The sequence below is a fragment of the Eptesicus fuscus genome, chromosome 11 (assembly GCF_027574615.1).
Source record: "Eptesicus fuscus isolate TK198812 chromosome 11, DD_ASM_mEF_20220401, whole genome shotgun sequence".
In the NCBI taxonomy this organism is placed as follows: Eukaryota; Metazoa; Chordata; class Mammalia; order Chiroptera; family Vespertilionidae; genus Eptesicus; species Eptesicus fuscus.
The window spans coordinates 7,482,143-7,502,816 of NC_072483.1; the positions used below are offsets into that span (position 1 = coordinate 7,482,143).

The window sequence follows — 20,674 nt, forward strand, 5'->3', positions numbered from 1 at the left end:
AGGCTTTCTGAACTCACAGCCCGCAGTGTGGCAGCAGGATTATACCCAAGACTGTCTTCCTGAAAAGCCCACACGGTGTGCTAGACCATGCTCTTTCTCTGCTACAGGTGCTCTGCTTATTACTTGCCATACCCACCAGAAATCTGCCCTCCTGCTTTTCCTCCCTGAGCTGTAGACACGGGCAGGCGTGGTGCACCGCACCTGTGTGCATCTTTTGACATGCAGCTCTTTGTTGGTGGGGGTTTGTTTGGGGTGACTCATGGTCATCTCATCTTTCCACTTCTTTCTCCATCACCCCCATCCCTCGTCGGACCTGGCAGAAGAAGCCTGTGAGGAGGCGCTATGAGCCCTATGGGATGTATTCTGACGATGATGCCAACAGTGATGCCTCGAGTGTTTGCTCTGAGCGCTCGTATGGTTCCAGGAACGGCGGCATTCCCCATTACCTGCGGCAGACCGAGGATGTGGCGGAGGTTCTCAACCACTGCGCCAGCTCCAACTGGTCAGAGAGGAAGGAAGGGCTTCTGGGCCTGCAGAACTTACTGAAGAGCCAGCGAACATTGAGGTGAGGACGGTGGCCGGGTGAGCTGCTTCACGTCCGTACTGTCCGCATCAGGGGTGTTTGTGGAGCCCCTGCAGAGTTCCAGCACCAGAGGTGCGGAGGTGACCGAGACCCAGTCTTTGCCTTCCAGAGACTGAAATATCTGGCAAATTCTCTCTAGTTTATTAGATTTATAAAAACCTCTGGTTCCCTTACGGCTCACATTTGGCTGGTAGCTATTATTTGAGAAATCTTGGTGCGGGTTGCAATTTAGGTGAAAAACAAAACTGGAAACTGTCACTCATAGCTGATGGGGAAAGAAAATGCACAGCTGCTTTGGAAAAAGAAAAATAAAACTCTGCAGGTTGGTGTGGTTCATTACACTTTAGGGTTGTGGGTAAGATGAGAGCAGTCTTAGTCTAAAAAGTTTTAATACACATGCATATATGTAGCTTATAAATACTAAGTGATACTGAATCGATTTACTAAATTGGAATACCAATAGTAACAATATTTGTAATATTTTTGCTTTTTTCTTTATATTCCTGTATTTCATAAATTTTCTAACATGAGCAGCTATTACACACATACCAAGAAATATGTCTGCATACCATATTTTATCAAATCTAAGGCACCATAGGCAAACCATTATAGCCCTTTAAGAAGAAATGCTGCTTATTAAACCTGACGTTAATATGTCATTGATTATAAGATGAATCTCACAATTACAGAGACGTTAAAATGTGAAAAAGTGGGCAACTTAGAATCCATGACGTGCAGTGTATTTTAGATAATTTTTTAAGGTAAGTTATGACACCGGATACTTGCGTGGTCCTGGATGGGTTCTGCAACGTTAAGTGAGCACTGACCCAGGAATCCCTATGCAGTGTGGCTCCCACATCAGCTTGACTCTAACCTGCTGATCCCCCTCCCCCGACCCCCAAATTCTATTCTGTTCATGAAGATGTCCTGAGAACTTCTTCTGTCATGTGCCTTCTGAAAGTCAGGTAGCTTCTGACCTCTAGTGATCTGTCAAAAAACAAAATGAGGATTATTGGTTGTGATTGTTGCTTCAAGAATCTGGTTAATTCTGCAGGTCTCGGTTTCTTGCATCTTAGTGTTCACCAAGTAGCCATTGAATAGTCTCTAGAAATCTCTTGATTAGCTTTGGTCTCATCTAGATTGTGTCGTGTGTATGGATCACTCGGGCATGATTTGGGGAAAACATGTCCCTTCTAATCAAGCCTTGAAGTAAAATAGGACTTAGTAGTGCAGTGAAGGTAAGAAAAGGCAGAGGGGCCCTAAATGAAACTCGATGGCTGTGTCTTAGGCACAGTTGCAGGAAGGAGGTGTCATCTCCTCTCATCCTCGCAGCAGCCAGAGCGCTCTTACCCCGTGTGACTGATACCGAGTACTTTCTCCAGCAGAACTGAGATTAAAATTTAGGTCTGTGTGACCCCAAAGTACATGCTTTTCCTAGATTATCCCATCGCCCTCCATCTGTGGCAGGTGGAAAACAGACCTGGAATTAAATGAACAGGATTGATCTCACGGCTTTGTCACTTCCATTCCTGTGAATTTAGGCACTCTCTGAGATTTAGTTTCCTCATTTTAAAGTAAAAACAAAACTATTACAGTTTTATATTCCTGTTTGATTTCATCACGAGTTAAATAATATAAAGTTTTTGTGTGAAAAAGATGTTTTATAAAAATTATATAAAGCTTATGTAGTTGACTGAAATAAAAGGATTTTTAAACCAAAGCTGTAACTCATTTTAGTGTTGACTTATTAAAGGGAATTTATTTCCGCTTTATTTGTTTTTAGTCGAGTAGAATTGAAAAGATTGTGTGAGATCTTCACACGAATGTTTGCTGACCCACATAGCAAGGTAAGTCTGGGAATCCTGCCTTGCTTACCTTCCTGCATGTCTGTGTGCGCTGTGTCATATAGTTTTGAAGATTGAGAGCTAATTCCCTGTAGTGAAGTTAAAACCTTACAGATTAGCCCTGGTTTGTGGCTCAGCTGGCTGGAGCATCGTCCTGAAAACCAAAAGGTTGCAGGTTTGATTCCAGGTCAGGGCACATACCTAGGTGGCAGGTTCTATCGCTGGTCCATCCATGTTTCTCTCTTTCCCCCCTTTTTTCCCCCTCTCCCTCCCTTTTTCCCTCTCCCTCTCTCTTCCTTCCACTAAACATATCCTTGGGTGAGGATTAAAAAACACACAAAAAAGACCTCACAGATTAACACTAATTTCAGCAATAGCTTATTTCACATCTTTTAAAAATGGAATTCTTGGGAGCTTCAAATGTCTATGAAACTTAAAGTTATATATAAGTGCATTTCAAGTATGAGTTATGGAGAGAATCAGTTGTCTTTCAGCAGGTATTTTTGAGTGGCTCCTGTTAGCCAACAGTGGGCTAGGTGCTAGAACGTTACATTGTATTATATAATATAGTGACTTTTAAAAAAAAGTTACAGTAGTGAAGAAAATAATCAAGTATATAATAATTCTTTTGCATCCCAGGTAGAATATTTCGATATAAGACGATAGAAAAGTGGAAGCATTTATGTATTAGATTTATTAGAGAACCAGGTTAAGTTATTAGAATTTGCCAGCCCCAAGAACTTGCTGAATGGTGGCCACTCAGCTGGTGCCCCACCCCCGTCCTGGGAGCCCAGGAGAGCGCTGAGCCTGAGGCCTGCCTTTCTGACAAGGGCATCCTGCCCAAGGAGCACACCACAAGGAGGGGACCGGCCCCTCAGGAGTGGTGCTGAGAGGGGCCCTTTATAAACGCTTACGTGGAGTCCAGGTTTTACATAATTGGCATTGTTTGGGAGGAGGCCTTTAGAGGTGGTGAGATGCTTTTAGAGAAAAAAACAAACAAAAAAAACAACGGGGATGATGATATTGGGAAAGTTAAAGAGTGGATAAAGGACAGACACTGAAGTATAGAAATTGAGAAAACCTTAATCACCATAAGCAAATCTTAAATGCTTTACTTGCAGGACTTAACTATCTTATACTTCAGTTTTCCTAGTAAAAGTGGTCTGTCCTAAGTTTCTGGAAGAATGAAACCGTGATGGTCAGAAAGAAGCCTGTTTTTGTGATGTCCCCCTTTCCGAGCCTTTCCTCGTCATAGGAATTGACCTTTAAGCTGTCACCTCTGTTCCATCATTCAGCATTCCTGGCGCCCACTCTGGGCAAGGGGTGCAGGAAGCAGCATGTGGCCCCTGCCTTTTGAGATGCTCACATGGTTTAAAATCCCTGCTGTGACCCTGACCCTCACAGCAAGGTTAACATTAACTATTACTAAGATCCAAGAAAGGTTGAGTTTAAGGGCCACGTAGATATAATTACCAAGATTTCTTCTCTAAGATAATGTTAAAAACACTAAGATTCAAATCATAAGCATAAGATTTATAGGACTCATAGCATAAAAGATTAGATGGTTTGGGACATTGACAAAATTTCTGTTACCTGTCACCTCTAGATTGCTGATTCAGAAGCAGAATGTGAGGATAAAGAAGGAAATTTGTTTCCATCAGAAGGCTCTTGTACAGTGAGTTTGGAGGTCTCAGTCTAGTTACTATTTGCTAGCTGCCTTTGAGCTAAGCTAGGAACCCACAGCTGGGCTCCTTGACTTTCTTCTGAGCCACCGCACACCCTGGTGGTTAATAGTTGCTGCACTATTTGGTATATGGTGACTGGGTTGTCCCCGTAGAGCGATGCTCATAACCAAGTAGAGGGAGACAGGTGCCACTTACCTCTCTGAAAAATCCAGGGATATTCCACTGTGACTCTCACCTTAGACAGCAATAATGAGTATATAGCAGCATGATAATCGTGAGGTTTTAAGCCATAACCTTTTATAAAGCTTTTTATGGCTTTTGTAATATCTTTTTATAAAGATATTACTTGACAATATCTGAATTTTGGTATGCATTAAAATAGATGACTGGAATGAAAAAAAAATACATAAGTTTTTCCCCCTCATCCTATAACTATTTTTTTTGTATAGGTGTCACATAGTAATCTTCATTAAAAAATTTTTTTCAGTTATACTTAGCATACAACATTACATTAGTTTAACTTATACAACATAGTGATTAGATATTTATGTAACTTACAAAGTGATCACCTTAGTAAGTCTAGTACCCACCCAATACCATACACAGTTATTACAGTATTATTGACTATACTAGAGGCCCGGTGCACGAAATTTGTGTGGGGTTGGGGGGGGGATCCCCTCAGCCCGGTCTGCACCCTCTCCAATCCGGGACCCCTTGGGATCGGGTCTAAACCAGCAGTCAGACATCCCTCTCTCAATCTGGGACCACTGGCTCCTAACCCCTTGCCTACCTGCCTGATTGCCCCTAACTGCCTCTGCCTGCCGGCCTGATGCCCCTAACTGCTCCCCTGCCAGCCTGATTGCCCCTAACTGCCCTCCCCTGCTGGCCTGATCGCCCCTAACTGCCCTCCCCTGCCGGCCTGATCGCCCCTAACTCCCTCTCCTGCTGGCCTGATCGCCCCTAACTGCCCTCCCCTGCTGGCCTGATCCCTCCTAACTGCTCTCCCCTGCCGGCCTGATCACCCCTACCCACCTCTGCCTTGGCCCCCGCCACCGTGGCTTTGTCTGGAAAGACGTCCGGTCTAATTTGCATATTACCCTTTTATTAGTATAGATTCCTATGATGTACTTTAATCTCCATGACTGTTTTTATAGTTGGCAATTTGTACATTTTAATCCCTTCACCTTTTTCACCCATCTCCCTAATGCCTTCCCATCTGGCAACCCATTGATTTGTTCTCTGCATCTATGAGTTTGTTTCTGTGTGTTTTTTTTAGATTCCACATATAAGTGAAATCATATGGTATTTGTCTTTGACTTATTTCATTCAACGTAATACCCTTTAGGGCCATCCATGTTGTCACAACTGGCACGATTTTGTTGTTGTTTTTTATGGCTGAATAATATTCCATTGCATATATGTACTACCTCTTCTATTGTCTGTTGATGGAGATTTACTTTGCCTCCATATGTTGGCTCTTATAAATAATGCTGCAATGAACATAGGGATGCATGTGTCTTTTCCAGTTAGTGTTTTGGATTTCTTTGGATGAATACCCAGAAGCGGATTTGCTGAGTCATATGGTAGTTCTGTTTTTAATTTTTTGAGGAATCTCCATGGTGTTTTCCATGGTGGCTGTACCAGTTTGCAATCCCAAGAACAGTGCACAAGGGTTTCCTTTTCTCCGCATCCTCGTCAAAACTTGTTGTTTGTTGATTTATTGATGATAGCCATTCTGACATGTGTGAGGTGATAGCTCATTGTGGTTTTAATTTGCATTTCTCTGTTGATTAGTTACATTGAGCATGTTTTCATATGTTCGTTGCCCATCTTTATGTCCTCTTTGGAAAAATATCTATTCAAGTCCTCTGCCCATTTCTTAATTTCTTTGGTATTAGGTTGTATGAGTTTCTTATATATATGTTGGATATTAACTCCTTATCTGGCATATCATTGACGAATATCTTCACCTCTCCAGTAGATTGTTATTTTGTTCATGATTTCTTCCCTTTGGAAAAACTTTTTAATTAGATGAAGTCCCATTTATTTATTTATTTATTTATTTTTTATTTATTTATTTTGTTACCCTTCCCCGAGGACATAGCCAAATATATATATAAAACTAAGAGCGATGTCAGAGAGTTTACTGCCTATGTTTTCTTGTAGGAGTTTTATGATTTTTGGTCTTAAATTTAATTCTTTAATCGGTTTTGAGTTTATTCTTGTATATGGTGTAGGTTGGTGATCTAGTTTCATCTTTTTGCGTTTGTCTGTCCAGTTTTCCCATTTATTGAAGGGACTGTCTTTACTCCATTGTATATTCTTGCCTCCTCTGTCATATATATTAATTGATCATATATTCATGGCTTTATTTCTGGATTCTCTCTTCTGTTCCATTGATTTATGTGTTTTTATGCCAGTATCATGTTATTTTGATCACTATAGCCTTGTAGTATAGTTTGATACCAGATAGCTTGAAATCTCCATCTTTGTACTTGGCTATTGGGGGCTTTTACAGTTTCATATAAATTTTAGGACTATTCTAATTTCATCGGTATTTTGATAGGGGTTGCATTGAATCTGTAGATTGCTTTGGAAAGTATGGACATTTTGATGATGTTACTTATTCCTGTCCATGAGCATGGTATTTGTTTCCATTTATTTGTATCTTCTGTTTTCTTTGGTACCTTATAATTTTTCAGAACATGGGTCTTTTACCTTTTGGCTTAAATTTATTTCTGTATGTTTTATTATATTTTATGCAATCATAAATGGGATTATTTTCTTAATTTCTCTCATATTTCATTTTTTGTTTATAAAATGCAATCAATTTATGAATATTAATTTTGTATCCTGCTACTTGACTGAATTCATAGTTTTTTGGTGAAATCTGTGTAAAATATCATGTTATTTGAAAATAATTACAGTTTTATACTTTCCAATTTGGTTGCCTTTTATTTCTTTTCCTTGTCTGATTGCTGTGGCTAGGGCTTCCATTACTATGTTGAAGAAATCATATGGTATTTGTCTTTCTGTGGTTAAAAGTAGACATCCTTGCCTTGTTCCTGATTTTTAAAAAAAATGCTTTTAAGCTTTTCACCTTTGAGTTTGATGTTAGCTGTGTGTTTGTCATTTATGGCCTTTATTATGTTGAAGTTTGTTCCCTCTCTTCCCACTTTACTAAGAGTTATTATTATAAATGGATGTTGCATTTTGTCAAATGCTTCTTCTGCATCTATTGATATGATATGATTTTTATTATTCATTTTATATAGTGTATCATGTTAATTGGTTGCGAGTATTGAACCAACCTTGCATCCTAGGAATAAATCCCACTTGATCTTTTGATTGTATTGCTGAATTTGGTTTGCTTATATCTTGTTGAGAATTTTTACATCTATGTTCATCAGGGAAATTGGCTTATAAATTTTTCTTTTTGTAGTGTTTTTATCTGGTTTTGTTATCAGAGTTATGCTAGCCTCGTAAAATGAGCTTGGGATCCTTCCATCCTCTTAAAAGTTTTTGAAATAATTTGGGAAGGATAGCTGTTAATTCACCTGCGAAGCCATCTGGTGCAGGGCTTTTGTTTGTTGGTTGCCAGCGCTGACCAGCAGACCCTGAGTGATGGATGAATGACTACTCTTATGCACGTTTCTGTGAAAGAGAGGGCTAAGGGACTTCTTGGCTTGAGAAACCAAGCAGCCCCATTTGCCTGCCTCCTCAGGCTTTTATTGTAACAATACCTTGAACTAAAATGAACTATTAGATACTATCAGTAGGATAGCATCCTTGAGAAGACACATGCGTCTGTAGTGTCCTTTAAACAAGGATGTCTAAAGACTAGACATAAAGATTCCAGTAAAACACCCGGGGCTCAGACTTGTTTGGGAAAGTCAAGGCAGCGGCTGCCACCTTTGGCCAGCTCCCCCTGGAGGCCCCCGATCTTTCGGCGAATCCTCCTTACAAGCTTTGCAACCAAGTCCCATGCTTCCCCACATTTGGGAGTTGTTTAATTACTGATTTGATTTTGTTATAGCTACCCATCTTCACATGTTCTCTTTATTCTTGATTCAGTCTTGGAAGATTGTATGTTTCTAGGAATTTGTCCATTTCTTCCAGATTGTCCAATTTGTTGGCATATAATTGTTCGTAGTATTTTCTTATAATCCTTTGTATTTCTGTCATGTCAGTCGTCATTTCTCTTTCATTTATGACTTTATTTATTAGGGTCCTCTCCCTATTTTTGTTGATGTGTCTGGTTAAAGGTTTATCAGTTTTGTCTATTTTTTCAAAGGAGCAGCTCTTGGTTTCATTGATCTTTTTGTAGCCTTGTTATTTCTGCTCTGATCTTCATTATTTCCTTCTACTCGTACTTTGGGCTTTGTTTGTTCTTTTTCTAGTCCATTTAGGTGTAAGGTAAGATTGTCTATTTGAGATTTTTCTTGTTTCTTGAGGTTAGCCTATTTGCTATGAATTTTCCTTTTAGGACTGCTTTCACTGAGTCCCATAGGTTTTGGGTTGTTGTGTTTTCATTTGTCTCTAAATCTCATGATTTTTAAAAATCTCATTATTAACCCCATTTATTTTTTAGTAGCATGTTATTTAGCCTCCATGTCTCTGTGTGTTTTTCAGTTTTCTTTTTGTAATTGATTTCTAGTTTCCTACCATTATGACCAGAGAATATGCTTGTTATGATTTCAGTCTTTTAAATTTTATTGATACTTGTTTTGTGGCCTAATATTTCATCTGTACTGGGAAATGGTCCTTGTGCACTTGAATAAAATGTGTAGTCTCTTGCTTTCGGGTGAAATGTCCTAAAAATATGTATTATTAGATAATCTGATGGATTGTTTCATTTAAGTCAGTCCATTGATGTCAGTGGGTGTTAAAGTCCCCTGCTATAATTGTATTACTGTTGATCGCTCCCTTTAGTTCTATCAATATTTGCTTTACATACTTAGGTGCTCAGCACCTATGTTGGGTCCGTAAATGTTAAAAAGTTATATCTTCCTATTGAATTGGTTTCCTTATCATTATGAAATGTCCTTTTTTTGTCTGTTGTTACAACCTTTAAACTTTGTCTTTAAACTTTGCCATTTTAATTATGATATCTTCATATGGGCCTCTTTTGGCTGATCTTGTTTTGGACTCTCTGCACTTTCTGGCCTTTTATAATTACCTTATTTTTGCCAGGTTAGTGGAGTTTTCAGTCATTATTTCTTCAAATAGGTTTTCCATCTCTTGCTCTTTCTCTCTTCTCCTTCTGGCACCCCCTAATGTGAATGTTGATATGCTTGATATTGTCCAAGAGGTCCCTTCAACCAGCAGTCAACCAACCTTTCGGACCTCATGGATCACCAGTGGTCTGCTGACCACCAGTTGGTGACCACTGCTCCAAAGGTTTCCTTAAATCTGTGGTCGCCAACCTTTCGGATCTCATGGACCACCAGTGGTCTGCGGACTACCGGTTGGCGACCACTGCCTTCAACTATGCTTATTTTTATTTTTATTTTTTTTTCTGTTCTAATGGGTTGTTTTTCACAACCTTTTCTTCCATGTTGCTGATTCAGTTCTCTGGTTTTTCTAATCTGCTGTTGATTCCATGTAATGTACTTTTCATTTCAGTTATGGTATTCTTTATTTCTGACTGGTTCTTTTTTATATTTTTCATCTCTTTTTTTTATGTTTCCTATCTCTTTGTTGAAGTTCACACTGAGATTATCTATTCTTCCTGTAAGTTCATGGAGCATCCTTATTAGCAGTGTTTTGAACTCAATCTGGTACATTGCTGGCCTTCATTTCATTTAATTATTTTTCTAGAGTTTTGTCCAGTTCTTTCATTTGGAACATGTTTCTTTGTCTCCTGATTTTGGCTGCCTCCCTCTCTGTGTTTGTATGTAGGTAGAGCTGCTACATCTCCCAGTCTTGACAGAGTGGCCTTAAGTAGCAGGTGTCCTTTCAGGTCTTGTGGTGCAGACTTCCTGGTCACCTGAGCAGGGTGCTCCCTTGTGTGGGTTTTGTGTATCATTTCCTCTTGCAGTTTAGCTTTGATTGTTGTTGGCACATTAGTGTGTGAGATTGACCCTCAGGAGAACTGGCTGCGAGGACTGGCCATGACTACAGTGGACCAGCTGTTGTGCAGTGGTTGACCCCACAGAGCAGTATTTGCTTTAGCAGGATTCTGTTACCCGCTGAGTCTTCTCTTTGTGTGTGTTGCTTATGGAGGTGGTTCAGTGGTGCTCTGATATGGTCTGAAGCTGGCCACCAGGTGTGTTGGTTCTTGGGACTCTTGGGAAGGACTCTGGTGCAGGCCCATGTCAACTTCTGCCTGTGTCTGCCTAGGGGCTACCTATTAGGAGCTAAAAATTGCCCTCTAGTTGGTAGCCTCCTGTGATGGGCTTGGGGCTCCCTAGGAAGAAATATGGAGAATGCTGAGACCAACTGCTGCTTGTTTGGGGTTTGTGGATTTTTGAGAGACCTTAGAAAATTCCACAGTGCATACCCATTTTAGCTGCTTGTGTGGAATAGCCGCTGAAAGGGGTTCGGGCCAGGGTCATAACTTGGGTGGGGCAGGGTCTCAGGGGAGCATCAGAGTGCAGTGACGAGTGTTAGCCAGATTAATGGAGAGTTCAGACTTGGCACTTGACCGCACCTGCCACTTGGGTGGGGTGAGGATCAACAAAGGAACAGTGGCCAGCACTTGTCCAGGAGAGAGCTATCCCAACTGCTGCTCCCGCACTGCAGCGCCGAGTTAAGTGAGTCCTGTGTGGGACCCCTTTCAGACCTGCAGCACCTTCATTCTAGGAGTCTCTTGTCTTTCTCAGACAAGTTAGTGCTGGTTTTCACAGCCCGAAGTAAGGGACTGACCTTTCAGACTCTGGTGCCCTGGGCTGGGGAACTCGGTGTGGGGCTGGGACCTCTCGCTTCTTAGAGGGTCCTCACGGCCTCATTATCCCTCCCAATTCTTAACCTTCACTCAGGGATGTCGGACAAGCCTGTTCTGGGTCTCCACCCTTCCTATCAGTCGCACTGGCTTCTTCTTTATATCCTTCATTATAGGACTTCTGATCAGCTAGTCTTCAGATGGTTTTCAATGATGGTTCTATAATTTAGTTGTAGTTTTGATGTGGCCATGGAGAAGGCAAGCACAGTATCTACCTACTCTTTCTTGATGGAAAGTCTTCCTATCATAGTATTTTTTTAATGATAGATAATGAAAAATAATAGTATAGAATTATGATGGTTTAAATGTTTTTTTAAGAAAGAAAAACACCACCCTGGCCAGAATGGCTCTGTGGCTAAAGCATCAGCCAGCAGACTGAAGGGACACGAGTTCAATTCTGTTCAAGGGCACATACCTCAATTGCAGGCTTGATCTCTGGCCCCAGATGGGGCATGTTCGAGAAGCAACCAATTGATGTGTCTCAAATCAGTGTTTTTCTCTCTCTGTCTCTGCCCCTCCCTTACACTCTCTCTAGGAATCAATGAAAAACATATCCTTGGGTGAGGATTAACCAAAAAGAAAGAAAGAAAGATGACTCTAGATTAACCTAATACTTAAAGATAAATAAATCAACAAACAAACTAATACTTTTCAGCAAAGTTATTTCTCTCTGTACTGAATTTTAAAGGCATATTGAGGGAGGAGAGAGTGTGTTATCAACTTGTAGCCATTTCAGGTCTTTGAGTAAACTGCATGGAAATTGTATTAATTCACTCTGGACTAACATGGCATTTGTTTTGTTGCATGGCCTGGTTTGCGGTGGAATTCACATCAGAGAGTAAGTTCCAGTTCTTTTTCCCTAATTTTCTTTAATACATTTGTCTTCTATGGTATGATCAGTTGTTAACAGTGTTAACCTAGCTTGTAAGAGACTGGGCCAAGCCAGTATGGGCATTTTTAATTGTTTGGGGACTTTGGAGGGAATTCTGAATTAAATATGTGAAATGTTCTGTTTTTATTTGTGTCTAGGTTTTCAGTATGTTTTTGGAGACTCTTGTTGATTTTATAATAATTCATAAGGATGATTTGCAAGACTGGCTTTTTGTTCTTCTCACACAATTACTTAAGAAAATGGGGGCAGATTTACTTGGATCTGTACAAGCGAAAGTTCAGAAAGCTCTAGATGTCACAAGGTAAGTGTTTAGGAAGTAGACCATTTTCCCCTGCTTTTGAGATGTAGTTGCATAGAACATTGTGTAAGTTTAGTGTACAGTGTGATGATTTTGTTTCATGTATATATTACCACATAATTACCATCTTTTTGTTGTGGTGTTGGTGAGAACATCTCAGCTCTGTTGTCTTTAGGACCTTTCAAGTGTATAATACAGTATTGTTAACTGTAATTACCACACTGTACGTTAGATCCCAGAACTTGCTCATGTTATAACTGGAAATTTGTACCCTTTGACCAACATCTCATTTCCTCCTCCTCCTAACCACTGACAACCACCATTCTACTCTCTGTATCTGTGGGTTCGGCTTGTTCCTTTTTAAGATTCCACATATAAGCCAGAATTAGGGCACATCCCTATACATCAGCTTAGCAATGGGCTTATAAAGCATTGACTACAAGGGCGAGGCTGATCCAGGTGATAGTAAATGAGTGAAGTAGGTAAGAGGGGAGGATTGTGGATAATGTGGAGAAGTGTGGTCCGTGGTGGCCGTGTTGGAACCTGGGCCCAGTGGTTCCAGACTTTTCAAGGAAGGTCAGAAATGTGGATTAATGCAACACAGTCAAGAATTTTTTTTTTTAGAAAAAGAAAAGGGATGCAGGTTCAGAACTACAAAAATCACAGGACAGATGTGAAATTGAAATGAAATGCTACAAGAAAAACCTAAAGTGCGTGGCACATACGAGGTCTTGTGAAAGCCAAATAAAGCATTGTGAGCCAGACTTGGCCTACAGGTCACTTGCTAAATTTAAGGGAATTTATGAATGACAAGATTGGTTTCAGATTTTTGGGGGATGGCTGGAATATTACGATTACATTCCCATCCTTTGGTGATTAAGGAAAACAATTATTCCCTTCTGTTAACTTTTCTGGATGTCTCTTTCCTTTAAGGATCCTGTTCTCCTTATATTGGGTCTCGGTCTCTAAAGCATGTTTATCATTCCTTGTCTCAGCAGCCGAGATGTAGCTGCTTAAGGGTATCTGGGGTCAGTGTGTGTCCAGGGCCTCAGCGTTTGCTGAGAGCTCTTCCTCGGGCAGTAGACCTGATTGCACGTCTGCCTCAGCTTCCTGTCCTGTGACTGTGCCAACAACCGGGCACATTTCCTGGTTAAACACGTCAGTTTAGGCCACAGAAGAAAGGAGAGACGTTTTGTGTGTGGTTTGTTGACCTTGTTTCTTTAATTTATAGCCATGTGCTATGGGAGAAAAGGATGTGCTGTTGGGTCAAGTTTACTTCTTATTAATAATTATAATGCTACCAATACTAGTACTTAGTATGTGCCATGCACTGTACCTTTTTCTTATATTATTTCATTTAAATGTCACATCTATCCTGTGATTTTCATGGTTTTGAACCTGAATCGCCCTCCCCCCCCCCTTTTTTTTTTTTTTTTACTATACTTCTGTAGATTGGAAAAAGTGTCTAAGAGAGTCCCAAGACAGCAGTGCAATTGCTCAGCCTCAATTGTAATAGGTGTTTGCATGCAGGGTCTTTCCTGTTAGTCCACGTGGGCTCCATTATGCAGTTTTACACTGAGATTAGTAAGGCAGCATTTGAAGAGGGAGAGAGCACTGACTTTGACTGGGCAAGAGCCCTTAGTGTCCTCAGTTGGACCAAAGGTGTGAGATGACTAAAGGAAAGGGATTGGTACCGGGTAAGAAATGGAACAGGAGGGGCCTGCAGGGACCCCGGTTTCTGTAATGTTCTGTAGTTGCATGTGGGGGTGTTTTGCTGGGTGCCCCACAGGCGCTGTTCTCATGATTTTGCCAAATAGAGATTATAAGCACTCACCAGAGGAGGACAGTGCAGTTAGCTTAAGTGAGGTCAGCTGTAACTTGCCTAATCAGGTGTAAAACTAAGACTTGGAAATTGGCAGTATTTTCCGATAAGCAATATTTAGAAAGATAGCTGAAGAGAAGATGAGCAGACCCCTAGAAGGCAAGTACGAATCTCTTCCTTATAAGTTTACTTAGAGGCCCAGTGCATGAAATTCGTGCACGGGGGGGGCGGGGGGGGGGGTGTCCCCTCAGCCCAGCCTGCACCCTCTCCAATCCGGGACCCCTCGGGGGATGTCCAGCTGCAGTTAGACATCCCTCTCACAGTCTGGAACCACTGGCCCCTAACTGCCCCCCCCCCCTGCAGCCTGATCACCCCTAACCGCCTCTGTCTGCCGACCTGATTGCCGCTAACTGCCCCCCCCCCCCCACGCTGGCCTGGTTGCCCCCAACTTCCCCCCTCTGCCAGCCTGGTCGACCCTTACTGAGCCCCTCCCCCTCCCCCTGCCCCCCTCCCTCGTCAGCCTGGTCACCTCCAACTGCCCCCCCCTGCCGGCCTGGTCTCCCCTTACTGCCCCCCTACCCCCCCCGCTGGCCTGGTCACCCCCAACTGCCCCCCTCTGCCAGCCTGGTTGCCCCTAACTGCCCCCTCCCCCACCGCCAGCCTGGTCGCCCCTTACTGCCTCCCCTGCTGGCCTAGTCACCCCTCACTGCCCCCCCCCACCCCCGCTGGCCTGGTCGCCCCCAACTGCCCCCCCTGCCAGCCTGGTTGCCTCCAACTGCCCCCCTGCCAGCCTGGTCGCCCCCAACTTCCCACCCCCCCCCAGCTGGCCTGGTCGCCCCACAGAACAGCCTGCTGTTCTGTCGTCCATCCGGTTGTGACGGCCCCTGGCTTTTTAAGTATTAGGATTCCTTAGTATCAGTTTTTAAACTAGCATACTCAAAGTAAGTTTAGTATGTGTTTTGAGATGTTAACAAGATTTCCTTTTTAAAAATGTTTTCTGTAATGCGTATTACTTTAGTATTTAATATAAAATGAAAAGTACTGTTTAAAAATGTGAACAGGCTTGCATTTACAGATGTTAATCTACAATAGTTTATTTTTTGTTTTTATATGGTTTTACATTGTTTTTTGTTACAAATTTTTCTTAAAGAACCAGCACTTTTTTTTTTTTACCCAGGGACTCCTTTCCATTTGATCAACAATTTAACATTTTGATGAGATTTATTGTGGATCAAACTCAGACTCCTAACCTCAAGGTTGGTAATGATTTGTCCTTACAATTCAGTCGCTAGACGTCGAATCAGTTTCCTTGTGTTTGCTGGTTACTCATACACCTGCTGGGAGCGTTCCTGTCCGCCTCTTTGTGTACTTGCTTTCATTTCTTTTGGTTAAGTACCCAGTAGAGAAATTGCTGATTTATTGGGTAGGCATATGTCTAACTTTATTTTAAACTGTTAAGATGGTTGTATTATATTCCTACCAGCAATTTTATAAGAGTTCTAGTTCCACATCCTTGCCAACATTTGGGTATTATTACTCTGTCACAATATTTAAACTAGAAAATTCTGATTTGTTGAGATACATGTTTCTTATTGGAACTTTTAAAAATAAATATTAGCATTCTGACATATGATTAACTTGTTACATGTTGTTGTAAAATCATACCTGTAATAACAAGACTAAATTGGAGGCAAGATATGTGTTCATTTGAGTTAAGTCATGTACATCACCTGTTCTTTGATCATTGGGGTTTAGGATAGGCCCCATCAATAGCAACCCTTTTCTCCGGAGGTCAGAACCAGTTGGGACATCAGTGGAGCGGTTAGGGCGGAGTATCAGCCTGGTTACTGAACATGCTCCCTTGCAACACATGGCCTAGACTGTCTAAAAAGCAAAACTAGCTACAGCCTTGTACTTGCCATCCCGGCCCCTGGCAGAGCTCGAAATCCCTCGTCCTCCCCACAAGGGCTCCGCCCTCTGCGTGTCCTGCAGTGAGGCAAGGAGCGAGGCAAGGAGTGGGACATGCCTTCCCTGCCGGCCCACCGCTCTAGAACTGGGGAGCATTGGGCTGCACGCACTCCTGTGCCACACTCACCTCTCAGTCACCCCACGCTTCCTGTCCTGATGGGTGCTGGCTCCATGTGGAACCACAAACCCAGCAGAAGGGTGCTGCCGCCTCAGTAGGGTTTACTTTTCTCTGATGATCAGTTAAGAATTCTACTCAGACTTATAAAGTATACTTAATGTTCGTAATGATGGGATCTTTCAGGTCAAAGTTGCAATCCTGAAGTACATTGAGTCTCTCGCCAGGCAGATGGATCCAACTGACTTTATAAACTCTAGTGAGACCAGGCTTGCTGTTTCTAGAATTATAACCTGGACAACAGAACCAAAGAGTTCCGACGTGAGAAAGGTAGGTCCATGGCGCTGCAGCGCAGCCTTACTGACGGGCTGTCCTACTGTCAGAGAAGGAGCCTTATCCTGAGACTGGCAGCCACCCCCCCGAGACAGGCAGACTCTGGCACTCCTCTGGGAAAGCCTAGACTTGTCTCTTGCCCCTTCTCTTCTCTCTCCAGCTCTCCCTCGTTCCAGTTTGTGAATGTTAAAAATCTGAAATCTTGTATGAGGGGTTCATGGTTTTCTTAGGCATCTATTTATCTTCTTAATGTGAAAGCAGGTTAGTGTCTCTTACAAGAAATTGGTTTCCCTTAAGTTAGTTTTATGTCATGTACTTTGAAGATAGACTTAGGTCTAAGGCTACCTGGCCATATGGGGCCTAATAGGAAAATGTGGTTGAAGTTTGCTAAGATTTAATGAATCCTTGAATTTAAAAAGAGCACAAACCTTCCTGTTCTGTACCACATTTGGAACACACACTCTTTGATTTGGGGAGTGAGGGAGGGAGGTAGAGTTCATATATTTGAGACACCCTGATACCAAGGTGGTGTTTTGTTGTTGTATTTTAAGCCCCCAAAGAGAAACATGTGCTACTTTCTTCTGAAATGACTAGTAAGTAGAAAGCATAGGATACTATTATTTCTATACTAGGCAGTATTCTGCCTCAGGACTATTATGAAGATTAATTAATTTATGTAGAATATTTTACCAATTCCTGAACCATCATACGCACAGATAAATATCAGGCTTTATTGTGTTTGTTGTTTCTATTATTCTCTTCCTGTCAGTGTCATGGTCTTCTATGCTTAAATTTCACAAGTGGCTATTATTATTTTACTTTATATATAAACTAACTAGCCTTTATATATATAAAAGTACTTTTAAAAGCCAGATTTCTGCTTTCAGACTAAAAGTACTTGATTTTGGTTATGCTATATAATAAAGAGGCAATATGCAAATTGACCCTCACACCCTCGTGTCAGAAGATGGCCGCCCCCACGTTGTCACAAGATGGCAGGCAGGGGAGGGCAGTTGGGGGGGATCAGGCCTACAGGGGAGGGCTGTTGGGGGTGACCAGGCCTGCAGGGGAGGGCAGTTGGGGGTGATTGGGCCGCTAGGGGAGCAGTTAGGTGTCAGTCAGGCCAGCAGGGGAGCGGTTAGGGGGCTATCAGGCAGAGTGGTTAGGGGCAATCAGGCAGCCAGGCAGGCGAATGGCTAGGAGCCAGCAGTCCCGGATTGTGAGAGGGATGTCCGACTGCCGGTTTAGGCCCAATCACCTAAACCGGCAGTCGGACTTGCCCCGAGGGGTCCCAGATTGGAGAGGGTGCAGTCTGGGCTGAGGGGACCCCCTCCTCCCCCAGTGCATGAATTTCGTGCTCCGGGCCTCTAGTTTGTGTATAATTATGAAGATCGCATTTTTTTCTTCTCTATCATACTCCTTCCACAGTCACCCCTACCAGCCATCCTTCGGCCTTGGGGAGAGTTGATAATGTGGACCACTTGGGTCCAGGCAGGGATAAAGGAAAGAATGATTCCAAGGAATACTTAATATATTTTCAAATGTAAACGAGCACTTAGCTTATTTAAAATTGTTTTTCTAATAATATTTTTGATTGAGGATCCTTTTGTAAAATTTCTCAACATGTATCAAAAGAGCATTTCACTGGCAACCTTTATTTTAAGCATTAAGCCAGCTTTGGATTAGAGAGGTACCGTGGGAGGTGGTTAAATGATTTGGTGGATTTGTAAGTCAAAAACCAATATTCCTTTTTTTTTTAAATATATTTTTATTTATTTCAGAGAAAAAGGGAGAAAGGAGAGAGAGAGAGAAACACCAGTGATCAGAGAGAATCATTGATTGGCTGCCTCCTGCAAGCCCCCTACTGGGGATTGAGCCCACAACCCAGGCAATTGCCCTTGACCGGAATTGAACCCAGGACCCTTCAGTCCGCAGGCTGACGGCTCTATCCACTGAGCAAAGCAGGATAGGGTTCAAAAACCGATTATTTCTGTTGTAGTTTTCAAAATCACAGATCAGCCAGTAAATACAAAAGCCTTAAGTACAGCTTCTATCTTCAGTAATAGCACATAAGTGTATGTGCATCTATGTGAGTGTGTGCTTATAATAAGGGCCTGTATGGAAGCAGCTAACTCTGAACATAATCTGCGTTTTCTCTGGACATGCACATTAAAAATGTGAACTAGGATTTAGCATCCTAACTTTTCTAATCAGGACATTACAGGAAGTTTTTCCTTGGTTTATCTGGCCTGGCGCTACAAAACATTCAACTTATTTTAATAGTAGCTTAAGTCATATATGGTCAGGATATTAAATTTATGGCCAGTAATCACAGAGTTCATTTACTGTTCGATCTTCAACACTTAATTTCAGTTATTTTGGGTCATGCAGTGCTTTTCACAAAGCCTTGTCTCGCTGGCATCTGCTGCTGGTGCCTGCCCTCACTCCCCTCCCCATCGTGAGGACACAATACCTCACCTTCAGACCGGGTTCAAAACCAGGTTCTGGGACAGTAATTTTGATGTTGAGAGGCGTTTGAAAAGCTTTACATTAAGGTTTTAATCCTGGTTATAGTTAAAATCAACCTGGATACCTGAATTCTACCTGGGTAATTGACTTAATTGGTATGGTGTAGAGCAGGAACATTGTTTTGTGTCTAATTGGGATTCCCTCCATTCTTGGCTGATTTTTAACATAGAGTTGAGACCCATTATTTTAGATTTTTACCCTGGGTCCGAACCTCAAGACATACAGATTGCAGATGTAGTCTTGACCTGGTACCCAATCTCGACTCTGTCAGCAATCTGTATCTTCAAGACGAGGCCAGGCCCTGCTGTTCCCAGTGCCTTCCCCACCCACCTGCTCTTGCTCACCTTTTGTGCTCAGCACCTAGCACAACACCTATAGGAACAAAGTAGGCACTTAATGAATTAATGAATGCTAAACACCCCTAGAGAAATCATCTAGCTTCAGGTAACATTTTGCAGCTATTATTTTCAAAATCATCGTCTTGGAAGTTCCCCTCTTTGACTTCTTTATTGGTTTTCTCTTACATAACTACCACCAACTTAACAGCTCAAAACTACACACGTTTATTATCTCGTAGCTTTGCGGCTCAGGGCGTGTGTCCTCTGGGTCCTCTGCTTGAGTCCTTATCAGGCTGCAGTCAAGGTGTGGTCTGGGTCTTCCCTCTCTTCTAGGCCACAGTCCTCTTCCAGCTCCCTGGTTCTTGGCCAGATCCAGTTCCTTCCAGGTGTAGGGCTGACGGGCCTGCTTTCTTGCTGACTGTCAACAGGAGGCGTTGTCAGCTTGTAGAGGCTATTTGCCATCTCCTGTCACCTGACTGTCTCCACAACATGGCAATAGGATGCTTTAAAGCCAGCAGGAGAGTATTTGAAGAAATAATATCCCAAATTTGATGAAAACAATCTAGTATACAGCTAAGCAGCTCAGGAAACTCCAAGTGGGATTTAAAAAGAAAATCTAGATACATCATAATAAAACCATTGAAAGGTGAAGACAAAGAGAATCTTTAAAGCAGCCAGAGGGAAGCAGCTCAGCACCCCCCAGTGATCCTCAGTGTGCCCACAGCTGGTTTCAGTTGCATCTGCAGAGTCCCTTCTGCCCTCTAACAGCTCGGGCGACGCTCCGTCTTAGTCATGAGCGCCCTTCTCCGCAGGAGGGGACTCTGCAGGCTTGTGCAGCAGGAGACAGGAACCGTGGGCCTTCAGTGTTTTGCCTACCAAGTGGGTTGGCAGGAATCTTTCATAGTTACCTGGTTAAATAGGGAGCTTTTTAAACTAACTGCCAGTCGTGATAAGGTTCAACTTAGCAGATGCACCTTCGCTTTCTGGGAGCCATCTGCAAAGGCTTTCCGTTGTGCATGCGCAGCACCCATGAGTAAGCGCTGCGACCCAATTCAAATAGGTGTCCTCTGTCCCATAACGACTTGCCCACACATCAGGGCACTGCAGAGTAAGTCTTCCCAAAGTCGCTTTATATGAATGCTCTGTTTTCATGTGCCATCATTCTACATTATATGAATGCTAGAGGCCCGATGCACAAAATTTGTGCAAGAGTAGGCCTTCCTTCCCCCGGCTGCCGGTACCGGCTTCCCTCTGGCACCCAGGACCCAGGCTTCCCTCGCAGCCTTGGCTTCGTCCAGAAGGAGATCTGATCTAATTAGCATAT

General features: G+C 42.4%; 1 protein-coding gene across 1 annotated transcript in view; it reads left to right on the forward strand.

The window, feature by feature from the left end:
- CLASP1 (cytoplasmic linker associated protein 1) overlaps positions 1 to 20,674 on the forward strand; it is a 254,968-nt gene that overhangs the window by 175,184 nt on the left and 59,110 nt on the right. The window contains exons 25-29 of the mRNA XM_054723340.1: positions 321 to 565; positions 2,367 to 2,430; positions 12,085 to 12,248; positions 15,245 to 15,323; positions 16,337 to 16,480. Of these exons, the coding sequence (XP_054579315.1) occupies positions 321 to 565; positions 2,367 to 2,430; positions 12,085 to 12,248; positions 15,245 to 15,323; positions 16,337 to 16,480 (696 nt within the window). The remainder of the gene's footprint in view (positions 1 to 320; positions 566 to 2,366; positions 2,431 to 12,084; positions 12,249 to 15,244; positions 15,324 to 16,336; positions 16,481 to 20,674) is intronic.